General features: G+C 43.5%; 1 protein-coding gene across 1 annotated transcript in view; it reads left to right on the top strand.

Annotated features, from left to right (window-relative positions):
• Positions 1-16,469, top strand: part of LOC145409671 (prostaglandin E2 receptor EP2 subtype-like) — a 20,426-nt gene extending 3,957 nt beyond the window's left edge. Inside the window, exons 3-8 of the mRNA XM_080280023.1 lie at positions 256-401; positions 5,221-5,441; positions 5,775-5,920; positions 7,588-7,719; positions 14,400-14,586; positions 16,207-16,469. Coding sequence (XP_080136149.1) covers positions 256-401; positions 5,221-5,441; positions 5,775-5,920; positions 7,588-7,719; positions 14,400-14,586; positions 16,207-16,469 — 1,095 coding nt within the window. The remainder of the gene's footprint in view (positions 1-255; positions 402-5,220; positions 5,442-5,774; positions 5,921-7,587; positions 7,720-14,399; positions 14,587-16,206) is intronic.
• Positions 16,470-17,332: the final 863 nt, after the last annotated feature.

The following is a 17,332-nucleotide window of genomic DNA, read 5'->3' as shown; positions in this document are numbered from 1 at the left end:
GCTACTACCAGGAAATATTTGTTGCGCTGAACCATCAAATTATGCTACACAATTGCTAGGTACACCTGTCCACATGTAGCTTCATATTTACCCATCAGAGCCAACCCGACGACTGTCAAGTTAAAAAAGGGGACCCAAGCCCTTGTCATACACAGCATAAAATTCATCCAGCCAGCTCGATCCACTACTGTGGGCATATATCTATTTACTTATACACGTCACAGTCTACACTATTTGTCTACTCATCTACTTCAGAAGAGCCTATGCGACTACCATGGGTTCAGTATGGTGCTGGTGTGTATGGTGACGCACTTCACCGTAGCGGCCATGGCGGTGGAGAGGTTCCTCGGCATCTGTCACGGGTACTTCTATGGCAGGCACGTCACCATAGAACGGTGCAGGTACGTATGACACGGTGGGGGGGGGGGTAGAATTAGGGTTTGGCAGAATCAGACATGGAGACAGGTACTGGCAGGATAACAAGGAAGGTCAGGCAGGGGTGTGAATAGAGAGGGTTCAGGTAAATTCAAAGGTAAAATGGAATACAAGGGAGTATAAAGTAAAGCAAACTGCAACAGACCTAATGGTCCTTCTTTGGCTGTTTGTTATAAAGAAAACTATGACTATGATATCCAATCCTAAGAGGTTCAGATAAGGTTAACCTAACAGGAAGGGGTCAGGCAGAAGCAGGGTCAGGCACGGGGAGTCAGGAACGGAGAGTCAAGCACGAGTTGTATATTCAGGGGTAGGGTAAGGCACAGAGGGGGGTCAGGAACAGAAAGGGTTGGGAAAGGGGTCAGTACAATCAGGCTAAGTAGAGGAAGGGCCAGGCATAGATGGAGTTAGGCAAGAGTGGGGGTCAGGGCCAGGTTAGACAGAATCAGAGATAGGCTAGGCTGAGATAGGATCAAGCAAAGGTATAGACAGGCAAGGGCAGGAATAAAAAAAAATGTTTGGAGACAGACAAATAATCGTAGACAGAGAGCTGGATAGACAGATAGATAGAACGACAATATGTCATCGAATTTCAGGGTTTAATTTCAGCTCACTTCACGGTATCCAAAACCTACTTCTCTCACCAGCCCATCCATGAGCAGACTCAATAGCCATAGTGACACACACACACACACACACACACACACACACACACACACACACACACACACACACACACACTATCCTCTTTAATATTCGATCTCATAATGTTTCGCTTTAACCCCGAAGTACCATCTCCTTACCAGGGTATTTTATTCTTCTTATAACCAGACGACTTTATTCAGCTGAAGGTGAAGCAATAATCTATAGTTCATTCATCACAACTTGGCAGAGGTTTTCGTCCTTTTGCAGCATATTTCCCATAGGTCAATGGCAGAATGAAACAATGCTACGGCTCTGCAACCTTTACACAGCACTTCTTTGTGATTAGCACCATCTATGAGTTAATATCTTGCTACAGTGCAGTATGCAAGATGGGGAGATGGCAGTTTTGGGCCAAGTCAGAGTAAAAGGAGTATAGAATGTCTTTTGTCCCTTTTCTCATTCGCACTTCACCAGCTGGGGGAAAAGTTAATCCTGGCTGTCAGTTTCCCTGCGAACAGAAGCTCCTATCCTGCAGTGGATTTACAGTTTAAGTATCCCTACTCTGTCTCGGCGATTACACCAATGCATACGAACACTTTTACAGCTGGAAAACAGACCAAAAACGGAAGAATGTGTGAGCCGTGACGTAATAAGTATGTCCGTCGTAGGACATGTAAACAAAGAGCAAGTAAACAAATAAATACGTAACTCAATAACTGAACTGATGAAATAAATTAATAAATAATACGTAAATAAATATTAGAATGGATATAAATAAATAAATAAATAAATAAGGCTAATTAAGGAAACAAACGAATACATAAATAGATAAATATGTGATAAAGTAATTAAATTAATGAATAAAGTGACCTACTGAGAGGGAGTCATAATTGTTGTTTTCGTACTTTCCTACACACACACACACACACACACACACACACACACACACACACACACACACACACACACACACACACACACACACACACACACACATTCTTGTCTTCCTATATTTCAGTATTCCCTTTCCTCTTTCCTTCTTCCTTTCTTTTATCTTTCTCCCTTCCTTCCCTCTTCTTTCAACCCTCCTTCCACTCCGCCCTCCGTCCTCTTTGTTTCTCTCCATTCCTCTCCCATCCCTTCCTCGCTCCTTCCATTTCTCCTCCTCTCTTCCTTTATCTATTTTCCTCCCTCCTTCACTGTTTCTTTATTCTGCCCTTCCCTCTGCCTCCCTGCTTATCTCCTTCTTTCCTTCCTTCCTTCCTTCCTCCCCCCTTATCTCCTTTCTTCTTTCATTCATCTCTACTTATCTCCTTTCTTCCCTCCTCTACCTCTTTCCTTTCTCCCTCCCTCCGCCCTTCTCCTTACCTCTCTCCCATTTCTCCTTCACTCTAAAAGTACCGGGTATCCCTTCTATCTATCTATCTATCTACAGCCCGAAGCCCTAATCCCGCAAAGGGTGGCCGCAGACAAAACGCCTCCAAGTCGCTCTGTCACCCACCATTTGACTACCCTCCCCCCAACTCACCCCCCCCTCCCTCATATACCTCTCACTCCATCCCTCCACCTCATCCTCGGTCTACCTCTCCCTCTCCCTCCCTCCACCTCACCTACATACACCCTCTTAGTCAGTCATTCATTCTCCATTCTCTTCACATGTCCAAACCACCTCAGTGTATTTCTCCTAATCTTCTCAACCACATCCACATCCACCCCACAGCGTTCCTTCACTTCTTCATTCGTCAACCTGTCCCTCCACGTCACTCCACATGCTCCTCTCAAGTAACTCATTTCCACTGCTCTCACTCTTGACTTGTTCCCCTCTTCCAAGGTCCATGCCTCGCTTCCATACGTCAGGGTAGGGATCACAATACTATCATGCAGTGACTTCTTAACTTCCATACTCACCTCCCTATTTCTCATCACTGCTTTCAGTGTACCAACGACCTTCCTTCCCTGCTGTACCCTTAAGGGGTATCCCTTACATCACTAATTTCCCCCCTCTTTTCCTCTTACCTCCTCACCCCATCATCCTCCTTCCTCTCCCTCTCATCCTTTCCTGGTCCCATCCCTACCTCCCTTCAGTACTCTCCCCTTCTCTCTCTCTCTCTCTCTCTCGCTCGCTCGCTTGCGCGCGCGTCTCCCATTAACCTCCTGCCCACTCCCTTCTCCTCCTCCTCCTACTTCTTTTCCTCCCTTGTCCCCCTTCTGTCTTCTTCCAACCCTCCTTCTTTTCCTTCCTATTTCCTTCCATTCACACCCTTTCCTACTACCGCTTCCCACCTTCTCTTGTACCCCTCCTCTCTTCCTCTCCCTCTTTCCCCATTCCCTCTCCTCCTTTCTAATTCCCTTCATCAACCAGCTCCTTTCTTCCTCCTTCTCCCTCTGTTCATTCCTTGTCCTCTTCCTCTTTCCATCTTCCTTCCTCTTTTTCCTCTTCTACTTTTCCTTCTTTTCCTCCTCTTTCCTATCTTTTTCCATCCACTCCCTCTCTCCTCTTATTTACCCCTTTCCTCCTTTCTCTCCCCCCTCCCCCTCCAACCCTCCGCCTACCGCTTCCTTCCCCTCAACCCTTGTTCAAACTCTTTTAACGCAAATTGCCTATCCAGCCTGACACCCTCCCTCTTCATCCTGCCACACCCTGTCTCACCTACCACACCCTGCCACACCCTTAATACACACCCAAATTAGCCCTACCTCAACCTGCCACACCATACATACCCAAGTTAGTCCTGCCTCATTCTCAATACACACCTAATTTATACCTATTTCACCCTGCCTCACCCTCCATGTACACTCAAATTAGCCCTGCCCTTCGCTGCCTCTCTTCTTAACACTGCACCATCTTCCTTGTACATCTAAATATGACCTGCCTCACCCTACCTCACTCTTCCCCTACTTCACCTTGATTTACCTTCACCCTTTCACACTCCCATCCTACCTCACCCTGCCTCACTCTTCCCTTACTTCATCCTGCCACATCCTGCCTCACTCTCCCGCTACCTCATTCTTCCCCTACTACACCCTAATTCACCCTTACCCTGCCACAGTCTCACATTACCTCACCCTACCTCACTCTTCCCCTACTACACTCTGATTCACCCTCACCCTGCAACACTCCCACCCTGTCTCACTTTTCCCTTACTTCACCCTGCCTCACCCTGTCTCAGTCTTTCCCCCTCCTCTCTACCCTACTCTTCCCCTACCTCACCTTATCCCTTGCACCACCCCGCCCCAGCCTACTTATCACTCCATTACTAAGACAACACGTTTTCCAGTATCTTATTTACCTTATAATGACATATACTTAGAGATGCCCTGGTAGATAAGAAGAGGTGGGGGGAGAGGGGGAAGGGGATGGGGGGAGGAGGGAGGCAGGAGGAGAAGAGAAGGATGAAAGGAGGGGGAGAGAGGGGAGGGAAAGAGAGTAAATGGTGGAGAAAAGAAAAAGAAGGAACAAAAGGGGCACTGAGCAGGGAAAATAAAAAAGAGGGGGGGGGGAAGAAAAGAGAAAGAAGGAACAAAATTGACAAGAACGAAGGACAATGGATGAAAGCAGAATAAAGGAAAAGAAATGTGCAAGATAAAGTTAAGAACGGCAATACAGAAGAAAGATAAGGGGAAGTACGATGAAATGGATATGACGGTAATGAGAGAGAGAGAGAGAGAGAGAGAGAGAGAGAGAGAGAGAGAGAATCTGCACAAAGGTGTAATTCACCGGGTCGGTCAGGATCACTTGATGGTCGTGATCGTCAGCTTTTACCCTCCCGGAAGGGAGCTGAGAGCTCATATAGTCCGATCTAAGGGCAAGGCTGTGACCTTCACACACGCACACACCCGTCCCCTTGCTCAAGGGGGACAGTAACCACCCACTTCGTCAGTGAAACTTTTCGCAACCTGAGCGAGGCGCGAACTCCCGTCCACCAGTTGGCAAGCGAGAGCGTTACCACTGCACCAGCGAGCGGTGTGTGTGTGTGTGTGTGTGTGTGTGTGTGTGTGTGTGTGTGTACAATATATTCATTTATTTATTTACACTGCTGAGGGTACCTCAGTGCTTTTCCCCCATCGTTTCTCTTTCCCAAACCTCACTCATCTTTCCTCCCCCCATTAAACATTTCCTGTGTTCTATACCTCCAACAGATACCTAATTGGAAGCATTTGGGTGTTCTGTTCAGTGTTCTCCCTTCTACCCTTGTTCGACGTGGGCCAGTTCTACCTGCAGTACCCCAACACCTGGTGCTTCACTAACTTACACACCTGCCCCGGCACCCCACTCACCCAACGCATCTACACCACCACACTGGGAGTTATCAATGGGGTCAATCTACTCACCATCGTCGTCTGTAACGTCCTCGTTGTCGGTGAGTGCTTGTACAATCTAATATATTGTGCTTCCATGGTTGTACATACTTTATTTCTTGGATATATCTTATATTTATTTATAATCTTGATTATGTGCGTGTATAATCACGAATAAAAATTCCCCTACAGTTCAAATACGTCTGCTTCACACTTGGGGTATGTCAGTCACTATCCACCCTTAGGTGTGAGTTGTTAGGTCATGCAAATATTTTGATGACAAAATAGAAGCAACTTGCACTCACTCACCCACTCACTGTTTGTCTATCTATCTGTCTATCCATCTGTCTGTCTGTCTATCCGTCAAATAATCTATCCACTTCCTCAACCCCAAGGCACGCTGCTGCGTATGCGTGTGTCTCGTCGAGTACCATCCCGCCTGGGTCAGCCATCGAAAGGCCACACAGATCACGAGCTACAAATGGTAGTTCTCCTCGTCGTCATCACGCTTGTTTTTACTGTATCATGGTCGCTATTTGATGTAAGTAAGGCAGCTGGAGATGCAAGAGGGTAAGCAGAAGGTAGGAGGATAGGTAGCCAGTTGGAAAATAGGTAGAAAGACAGATAGGAACATACCCTCGTAGATGATGCAGGATAACACAGACCATAAACTTCAGATACTTTTCATAGTCATTACGCTTCTTTTTCCTGACTCACTGGCCCTTTCTGATGTGAGTAAGGCAGCTGGGGAGAGAGAAGAGTAGGAAAAAAAAAAAAGTAGGAAAATGAGTTACGTATGATACTAAGTTGGTAGGGAGTTGATTTTTTTTTTTTTTTTTTTTTTTTTTAGAGTTTTCTGGGCGCTGTTTAATGTAAGACAGCTGGAGAGGCAGGAGGGAAGGAAGATGTGCAAACTGGTGGGATACTATGCAGAGACGTAGGTATAGGGAGGTAGGATACCACAGACGACGAGCTGCGTCATGCTTGTTTTTTCCGTCTCCTGGGTGTTGTTTGATGTGAGTAAGGCAGATGGGAAGGCAGAAAGGTAGGAGGGAAGTAGGAGGACAGACAAGCAGGCTGTGGAGATGGGTAAAGAGGTAGGTAGAAAGGCAGGTAAGAAGGTGGGTGAGCTTGGATGCTGAGGATGTCATGTGTTGCGGATGGTGGTAAGTTTTTTGTCATCATTCTTGCTTTCACCATTACTATCTCGTGGGGGCTCTCTGATGGGAGTAGGGAAGGGAGACGCAGAAGGGTAGGCAGGAAGGTGCGAGGATAGGCAAGCACGTAAATAGGAAGATAGGTGAGGTGGGATGCTAGTTTGGTACAGAGTGGAAATGAAGTAGAAAGACCACGCAGGCAGGATGGAGGTATATGGCATACAGTGAAGGGGAAGGAGAGAGGCAGGAAAGGAATGAGCGAGGAAAAAAGGGGAGGAAAGAGAAAATGGAGAACAGATAAGCAGACAAGAGAGTAGGCAAATCACTTAAGACAGAAATGCAGACAAACCATAAATTCCTCAAACCAGCCATAAAAACCTTACTTCCCCCTCCACCTTTTACTTTAATGTGGATTTAAATATTCATATCTTCACCTTCAGTTCTCAGATGAAACAACAAATTAACATTAGAACATGGTGATTGTCTAAAAGAAGTGCTACGGAAAGAATGTAGTCCCAAAGATTTGTCTTATTCTGCCACCGAACCACGTGAAATATGCGGTAAAAGGACGAATATCTGGGCCAACCGAGCTGAAAGAAGTTCGGGGTCTTTGTCAAGTAAGAAAAAAAATATGCGCTATAGTAACCAAGGAGACTTACTAATGCAATTATGACTTAGTATTCAAGTTGTAGTACTGAGCCGGTTCCATCAGATGAATGCAAGCCGACTACGGCATCATAGTCTAGTGTTAATCTACTGTTGAAACTTGGCATTCAAGATGAGAAAATACAAAGATAGTGAAATCAAAGGAGTATGCATTTAATCTAGCAACTCATTATTCAAGATGGACATGACAAATCCAGGCCAGGATAAACCAAAAGTCTAGTAACCAAGAAGATTCATTCTTATCTCATAACCATGACATCATTACTACCCCACACTTAAAAATCATCGAATTTCTTGGAACCATGACTTAGTATTCAAACTGCAAATGACCCAGTTCCATCACGTGAAACACCCCATTAACAACCCCTATTTAACCCTCCAACAGTTAATCTTGGTCATCAACCCAATGTGGGGACCGCACGTGAAAAGTTCCGACCACATGCTTGAGCTGGTGGCCGTGCGTTTAGTTTCTCTCAACCAGATTTTCGACCCCTGGGCATACATCATTTGCAGAGTGGTTAGTATCTCCGTCTCATGTGCTCACTTTTTCTTTAACTGACTTTTATTTACTAATTTCTATCTCTTCCTCTTCATCCCTTTTTGTTTTCCTTCTCCTGTCCCCCTCGCCATCCCCTTCACCATCTCTCTCTCTTTCTCTCCATAAAAAAATAATGAAAACAGAGTCAAGTATTAATATTGCCACAGCACATAATGAGCACGTTTAAACCATAAACCAGATATTAACTTTAAGTCCTGCATCATGTGCAAGATGCTCTCTCTCTCTCTCTCTCTCTCTCTCTCTCTCTCTCTCTCTTGATATTGTTACATAGCCTATGATTTCATCATCCTTTGTGTAATTTTAACGCACAGTATGCTGCATGTTTGATCACGAGCGTGTTCTGCCTCAGTTCCCCCCTTCTACCGTTATAGTAGAGTAAGTCGTTCTCTCTGTTATTTAGAGCAGGATTGTCAACTCTTTGTCCCCATGGCTTCATTTGCGCGTCCTTCTTACAAGTTGTATCAAGCTCTGCCGGCCCCTATATAATGAGCTCAGTCTCTGCATCGTTGCCACTTAGATCTGCTCCTCATTTTGTTCACATCTCTGTCCTCCCCTGTACCGTTATTATTGAGTGCTCAAGAAATCTCCAATCATCTAGCAGCTGTGTGTAATTTGAGTATCACTGTTGTTGCATTTTTTCTTGTACTGTGTAGCATAAGGTTAATTCTTAGGCCTAGTGAGATTTTTGATTAATGTTGGGTTTTATGTCAGTCATTTTTGATAATAGTCTGTAGCTGTAATAATTTATCTGGCATTCACTGAGTATTATCTGGTATCTCATTTTATCAGGGCTGACTTAGATAAATTTACTCTTGCTAATTTCGTGTTAATAGAGGCTATTGCAGTTAACCATATATTTAACCTGTTTATTTGCCATTACATTATCCTTATGAGTCCTGAATGTTTTGTTGTTAGTTTGAGCATTAAACTTTAACTTGTAATTTTACCTAACTCTTTTGTTTTGAACCTGGAACTTTACGGGACAGTAGTGACTCTTAGTATTCTCACTTAAAGCGTACGTTATCTTTCTCTGTTCCGTAACATAAATTTGGCGACCTCTCATCAGGATATTCAGGATATTATCATAAGGATATTGCTTGATATTTTGTGACTGTTACTTATTAATTATGTCTACTATTACTACACTTGATGAAGCCAAAGATTTTTTGTCAAATGTGCAAACAGTGTTGGATGTAGAAAACAGAACAAAGAATGAACTTAAGCTTGTTGCTCAACAATTGGGAATTGCTGTTCGCTCTCATCATTCTAAAGATCAAATTGTTGACATGATTAATGAAAGCTTGTTTAATGTAACTCCTCCAAATGAGCAAACGCAGATTGAATTAGCTAAGTTACAGCTAGCCCTGCAGGAGGCTCGTGTGAAGGAAGCTGAATTTCAAGCACGTGCTAAGGAGGCTGATGTTAAGGAGGCTGAGTTTCACGCACAAGTTGAACTTGCTAGGATTCAGGCAGACCATGAGTATCGCATGAAACAAGGTGGAACTGGATCATCTAGCTCTGATGATTTTGATGTGGCTAAAAATGTTAAACTTGTCCCTCCTTTTAATGAATCTGATTTAACAAAGTATTTTCAGTTGTTTGAGAGGGTAGATACAGGTTTTAATTGGTCTAAAAAGTATTGGCCAGTACTCCTTCAAACTGTTCTCACCGGTAAAGCTCAAGTAACTTATGCATCTTTGCCTCAGTATCAATCTGATAATTATGATGTAGTTAAGAGCTTGATTCTTAAGGCCTATGAGCTTGTTCCTGAAGCCTATAGAGTAAAATTTAGGACAACTTACAAGCAAGATAAGCAATCCCATGTTGAGTATGCAAAAATCAAAGAAGATCTGTTAGAGCAGTGGTTAAATTCTAAGAATGTGGATTCTGATTTTGGTAAATTTAAGCAGATGATTTTGCTGGAGGATTTCAAGAGGTGTATTTATAAAGATGTAAGCCTATATCTTGATGAGAAAAGGATAGATAATTTGTCTGATGCTGCAGTTTTAGCTGATGAATATGTTCTCACTCACAAGAGATATTCTAAAGAAAAAGGGAAAGCTGAGAGTAAGTACGTTGCCTCTACTCAGAGTACAGGTAACAGGAAAGAGAATAAGGATGATGTTTCTCAGGAAGTAAATACCAGCTTCACCTCTAGATTTCAGAAAAGTAAATGTACTTATTGTAGTAAGCTTGGTCATACTACGGAGAGATGTTTCAGGAGACAGCGTGATGTGAACAAAAAGGAGTCTTTAAATATTCAGTCAATTGGTCTAGTGTCCACTCTTGAGAGATCCCATAATTCTTTAACTGAGTTAACTGAACCTGCTTTGACGGGTAACTTAAATTCTCATGATGGAGCTCCTCTTTTGAGCAGTAACGTGGGTGACACTCTCAAGAGTTCATGTGCTAATTTCCTGTCTGATGGTTTTGTCAGTCCTCTGGACAGTAATGACAGGAAATCAGTTCAAATATATCGTGATACAGGTGCTTGCCAATCCCTTATGCTGACCAGTGTTCTAGGCTCTAATGTTAATTCCTCTGATGAAACTGTAATCTTACAAGGTGTAGGGAATAATTACTTCTCTGTCCCTCTGTGCAGAGTGAATTTAGAGTCTGGTTTTGTTAATGGTTCCGTTATGGTTGGGTTGGTTGAGACACTCCCAATGTCAGGTGTAACTTTCTTACTTGGAAATGATATTGGTGGAAGTCAAGTTTGTCCAGCTCCTCAGTTGTCTAGTGAGCCAGTGGCTGCGACCCACGATTGTGATGTCCCTGATGTGTTCCCTGCATGTGCTGTCACTAGGGCTAAGTCTAAAGTTACTGGTGACTTAGAGGATGATGATGATGATGATGTTATCCTAGCTGACACTTTTCTTGCTAATTTGGACCACTCACCAGATGAGGCAGTACCCCGTAGTGTTGATAATTTGTCTCGTCAAGAGTTGGTTGAGTTGCAGGTTGCTGACCCTGAGTTGAAAGGTCTAGCTAACTCTGCTTACAGTGAAGAAGAGTCAGCCGGTGCTTCTACTTGTTATTATGTAAAGTCAGGAGTACTTATGAGGAAGTGGAGACCCCCAACAGCATCAGCCGACTGTGAATGGGAGGTTGTACATCAAGTTGTCATCCCTCGTGTTTGTAGGCAGGATATCATTAGAGTGGCTCATGATTCCAGTTTGGCAGGACACCTTGGAGTGAGGAAGACTGTGGCACGCATTTTGAAACACTTCAGGGATGTTTCCTGGTATTGTAAGTCTTGTCACACCTGTCAAGTTGTGGGGAAGTGTAATCAGACCGAAAAGGTTGCACCTCTAGTTCCCATTCCTCCTTTTGAGGCGCCTTTCACCCGTGTGTTGGTGGATATTGTGGGCCCTCTTCCTAAGACTTCTTCAGGATTTTCTTATGTGTTGACCCTGATTGATATGGCTACTCGTTATCCTGAAGCCATTCCACTTAGAAACATCTCAGCAAAGAACGTGATTAAGGAAATGCTAGGGTTCTTCACAAAGTTTGGTCTGCCCAAGGAGGTACAGTCAGACCGGGGAAGTAATTTCATGTCAAACGTTTTCAAGCAGTCTCTGAAAGAGTTGGGCATCACCCAGATCACGTCTTCAGCTTACCATCCCCAGACCCAAGGAGCGTTGGAGAGATATCATCAAACACTCAAATCGATGCTCAAAAAATACTGTTTGGAACATCAGAAAGACTGGGATAAAGGTCTTCCATTCGTTGTGTTTGCTGCAAGAGAATCTCCAAATGAATCACTGGGCTTCTCACCTTTTGAACTACTGTTTGGCCATGAAGTAAGAGGACCCCTTAAGTTACTCAAGGAATGCTGGCTGTCGGAGGAAGATGACGTCAACCTGCTGGAGTATGTGATGAAGTTCAAAGAACGGCTGTCCACTGCTTTACAGCTGGCGAGAGAGAATTTAGGAGCTGCTCAGAAGATGAAGACTTGGTATGATAAGAAGTCCAGGTTACGCCACTTTCAGCCAGGAGATCAGGTTTTGATTCTGCTACCAGTTCATGGGCAACCTCTTCAAGCCAAGTTTAGTGGTCCTTATTTCGTGGAGAAGAAACTCAGTGATGTCAACTATGTCATCGCCACACCAGATCGTAGAAAGAACAAGCAACTATGTCACATCAACATGCTAAAGTTATATCACAGGCGGGACGAAAATAATCCAGTCTGCACTGTAGCTGTTCCACCCGAGTCTGCAAGTGAAGCTCCCCCATGCAGTATGAGCCTGAGTGATAGTTTAGGGAAGAATCCTGATATCATGAATGATCTCCAGACTAAGCTTTCTCATCTTCCTCCCAAGGAAAGGCAGGAGTTTTCGGCATTACTGCAGGAGTACCCGCAAGTGTTCCGTGCTACTCCAGGAAGAACCACTGTGTTGATGCATGATGTCGATGTTGGAGACGCAAAGCCAATTAAATTGCCTCCTTACCGTGTGAACCCAGTGAAAGTTCCTCTCATCCAGAAGGAGCTTGGCTACCTGTTGGACCACAAGATGATTGAGCCCTGTCAGAGCGAGTGGAGTTCTCCTGTCACTCTGGTCCCTAAGCCAGGTGGGTCACAGTGGCTTTGCATTGACTACAGACGTGTTAATCAGATAACCAAAACAGACACTTACCCTCTCCCTCGTGTGGAAGATTGCATAGACAAGATCGGAAAGGCTAGGTACATAAGTAAGTTTGATTTGTTAAAGGGATACTGGCAAGTACCTATGACTGAACGTGCTAGGGAGATCTCATGTTTTGTAACATTAGGAAAGACCTTTGCATGGTCTGTAATGCCATATACAGATTGTTTTAGAGTAATAAGAAATTTCCTTTGTAAATTTCTTTTTTCTTTGTGGGGAGGTGTTACATAGCCTATGATTTCATCATCCTTTGTGTAATTTTAACGCACAGTATGCTGCATGTTTGATCACGAGCGTGTTCTGCCTCAGTTCCCCCCTTCTACCGTTATAGTAGAGTAAGTCGTTCTCTCTGTTATTTAGAGCAGGATTGTCAACTCTTTGTCCCCATGGCTTCATTTGCGCGTCCTTCTTACAAGTTGTATCAAGCTCTGCCAGTCACTATATAATGAGCTCAGTCTCTGCATCGTTGCCACTTAGATCTGCTCCTCATTTTGTTCACATCTCTGTCCTCCCCTGTACCGTTATTATTGAGTGCTCAAGAAATCTCCAATCATCTAGCAGCTGTGTGTAATTTGAGTATCACTGTTGTTGCATTTTTTCTTGTACTGTATAGCATAAGGTTAATTCTTAGGCCTAGTGAGATTTTTTATTAATGTTGGGTTTTATGTCAGTCATTTTTGATAATAGTCTGTAGCTGTAATAATTTATCTGGCATTCACTGAGTATTATCTGGTATCTCATTTTATCAGGGCTGACTTAGATAAATTTACTCTTGCTAATTTCGTGTTAATAGAGGCTATTGCAGTTAACCATATATTTAACCTGTTTATTTGCCATTACATTATCCTTATGAGTCCTGAATGTTTTGTTGTTAGTTTGAGCATTAAACTTTAACTTGTAATTTTACCTAACTCTTTTGTTTTGAACCTGGAACTTTACGGGACAGTAGTGACTCTTCGTATTCTCACTTAAAGCGTACGTTATCTTTCTCTGTTCCGTAACAATATATATATATATATATATATATATATATATATATATATATATATATGTATATATATATATATATATATATATATATATACTTATCTGTCCGTGTGCTTCATTATTTATATAACCCAGTAGTTCTTAAGCATTTGTGGATCTCGCTGCGCCTCCAGTTTTTATTTTTTTCTTTTACTGTTAGAAATTAGTTTTAAATACTCAGCACTTATTACTTCCACAGCAAATTCGCATTACAGCTGAGATGATACAAAGACACAGTAGTGTCAAACAGCAATGTCACATAATATGCAGACAACCAAGGGGACAGAGTCATTAAACAAACTATCCCACCCTTCACTAAACGAAGTATCGCATCCTTCAGTACAACACAGGCGACCTTGTTGGGGCCGGGGCTGGCCTGGCTGTGAGTGCTGGGATGGCTGGAGTAAGGGCGCCTCCATGCACGTCCTCGAACATGTGTTGACAATACAGCCGGTAGCATGTTTGGATGCATATATGAAGCAGTATTTGGACAGATGTAGCAAACATGTTTCAATGTTGCTTTGAACTTAGAGATAACAGGTGATGCGATGAGCGTGTCCATACAAGGAAGCTGGAACTTCATCGTGCTACTGCCAACAATATCTAGACGCTGCTGTTTCGTGCATGTTTGCAGCTTGTACGTTACTCTGTTGTGTACATGTTGCCAGCACTTGTTAAAGCATACTGTACATGTGGATGAGCGCTAAGATAACCGGTCCTTGGGTAAAGCAGTAACTCAGGGAAAATGCATTTCCAGGCCCGGTCCTGGGAGGGTCCAGAAAAAATCTAATATGCCAACCTGTTCTGCATCCCACAAATGATATTTGCATTCCCAAGTAGGGCGTGCATCCTATGTTAAGAACGATCGCTCTAATCTATCCACTCATGCATCTACTAACCATTGTACCTATTAATCTACTAACGCATGCCTTCACCCAATCCTCTCTTCCACTTCCACACCTCCAGGCCTTCCGATCCCGCGCCTGGAGGTGGTGTCGCGTTGGTCTGATCGGTAGAGGTTGGTCGCGGAGGATGGATGATGCGAGTACTTGGAGCCAACACCTTCACTCCCTGCTGACCCACCGCAAGTTGTCACGTCAGCATACACAACCACATCAACACCACAACCAAGGAGACGACCAGGTGCAGATAGGTATGCATAAAAGGGAAGAAGAGAGGGAAAAGAGAGGAAAAACATAGATGAAGCAGATTGACAGAGAGGGAAAAGAGGGGTAAGGAGGAAAGCGGAATACTGGGGTATTGCAAAGTGACGAAATGAAGAGAGACTGGTGGGAAAGAAGAGAGGAAAAGAGGGGTGAGTGAGGGAGAGAGAATGACAGCGGCGGATGAGGGGGAAATATAGGAGATTCGTAGGAATGAAGAAGGGAAATGAATGATATTGGCAGGAAGCGAGAAGAGAAATAAGAAAGACTGGTACGTAGAGAAGTGGAACGAAATAAAGGCTTGCTACATAGGGCAGCAATTAAATGAGAAGAATTGGTTGGAAAAGAGAAGCGGGATAGGGGAGATTCTTACTTATAAGAGAAATACCTTAATCATAATACCAATAGGCTTGAAAGAAGTAATGGGTCTCTTGCTGTATGTTTTCCTATGTATTACTTCGCAGTCTTTTGTTTGATATATAACCTCACATCCTTGAATGAATGCAAGTTTCCCCTTCAAGCATCTTTACACTGCCTACTGCTGACTAAGTGCTCGGTCGAATAATAATAATAATAATAATGATAATAATAACAGCATAATGGAACTAACAAACACTCCTCTACCGCTCTTAATTTTACTTCTGTTGCTGTACCATAATTTTCCTTCTCTTTTTCAGCAACACAGCAGATGCAGAAGTTATATTCACACACCAGTGGAAAGGCTTACACAAACTATACTCTTTTTACTCTTAGCCTAAACTGCCATCTCTTTACGTTGAATGCTTCGTTGTGAGAACAAATTATCACCAGAGTATAATGCTAGTCATAAAGAAATACTATGGAAATGATATACTGTATAATACAGTATAAAGAGAGAGAGAGCTGTATCACTGTCTTTTCCTGCCACTCAGCTTCGTGAAATATGCTACAAAAGGACGAAAATCAGGGCCAGGTTAAGGTGAATGAACTCTTCAGTGAAAAGCCTCACACAAAATAGCATGGTCAAAGGTCTCTAAACGCAAACGTAAACACATCTTCGATTATAATTCATAAGGTTAAGCATACATGTTATTCTAGTACTGAAAATGCGTTAAACCTTATAACTATTATAACAGAAAATTCGTTTATGCCGACATTTAGATACCTTTGACCACAGTCTCTATATGCATTTTAGCTGATCTAGTTCTTGCACTTTAACTTGCGGGAGATTTTCGTCCTTTTTTAGCTTATTTACATAGCTCAGTGGCAGAAAAAATACTGCACAGCGGTTTTATTAAATCGCCATAGCACTTCCTCATGACCAGTACCATATTCTAGCGTTTACAACTCATTTCTCGAGAGGATTACTTTTACAAAGCAGTTTCTCGTGAACGGAATAATTTAACTTGTGCCAAACTTCAAGGCTTGTGATATATTCAGCCTGGCCACACAAGACAGATTATATGCAGTTAACACACACACACACACACACACACACACACCTATTCTCACTTCACTATCCCTTAGCGATCCAGCCCAGTCTAACGTAAAATAGTATAATAATATGAAATGTAATGAATTTCAAGATAATCTAACTTAGCCTAATCTAACTCAATCCACCTCAGGTCCAGCCACAGAGCCCCATGCCCACTCTACCTCTATGTTCCCGGGCCTCCAGCGTTCCTCCTACAGCGACTCTGGCACGGGCTCCTACTCGGGGGCGGAGGTAGATAGGCCCCCCCACCCATGCTGTCTCCACACACCCCTCCTGCCCCCCACACACGCCTTCAACCTCCACCCACCACACCCACCTATACAACAGACCCGTTCCCTGCAGCCACTCTATACGGCTGTACCTTACTATGATGCTGAGACGCTGCAGGTTCAAGGTTAGTGGGAGAGATAGACAGAAAGAAAAAGAGATAGATAGACAGACAGATAGATATAAATCGATCAATCGATAGACAGACAGATAGACAGACAGACAGACAAACTGACAGCAGAGCTGTTCCTTGCAGCCACACTATCCGGCTATATCTAGTCATGATGCTACGATGCTGCAGGGTCAAGGTTAGTTCGTTGGTTAGGTAGGTAGTGAGAGAGAGAGAGAGAGAGAGAGAGAGAGAGAAAGAGAGAGAGAGAGAGAGAGAGAGAGAGAGAGACAGAGACAGAGAGAGAGAGAGACAGAGACAGACAGACAGGGGGGGAGGGAGGGAGGGAGAGACACACATAGAAGGACAAGTAAAAGACGTCATTTGATAACACAGTTTTCACCTGGGGGAACTAGGTCATTCCCACAACGTGAGTACTAGGTCGTGGCTGCATAATAAAATTCGTTTTGTTGTAACTAAAAGTGTAAAAAGGAGTATAACTTCAGTAATTATATTACCGGTATACTATCTACCTGAGGACGATTACGCTCAACAGCTGATTTATGGATGTGAAAAAGAGGCAGGGATGATGATGATGATGATGATGATGATGATGATGATGATGATAATCTCACTGCATTTGGAGCCAGTTTTACTCAGCAACTGACGAATTTGTCCTGTTTTCTTTTAAAGCGAAGAAGCGATGACCAAGCTAATTTTTCTCACATCTTTTTCAGGCGAAGGAGGGGTGACCAGGAGTAATTCTTGGGGATATCCACTTCCCCATCCCCAAACCCGCCCCTTACTACGCTCCCCTACTACTTCTCAGTCTCGTAGCACCCAGACCCTACCCTGCCCACCCACACCACCACAAACACCCACACCT

Source organism: Coenobita brevimanus, chromosome 82 (genome assembly GCF_032717465.1).
Source record: "Coenobita brevimanus isolate Jiangsu-jjx chromosome 82, ASM3271746v2, whole genome shotgun sequence".
Lineage (NCBI taxonomy): Eukaryota > Metazoa > Arthropoda > Malacostraca > Decapoda > Coenobitidae > Coenobita > Coenobita brevimanus.
This window is presented reverse-complemented; position numbering and strand designations above follow the sequence as displayed.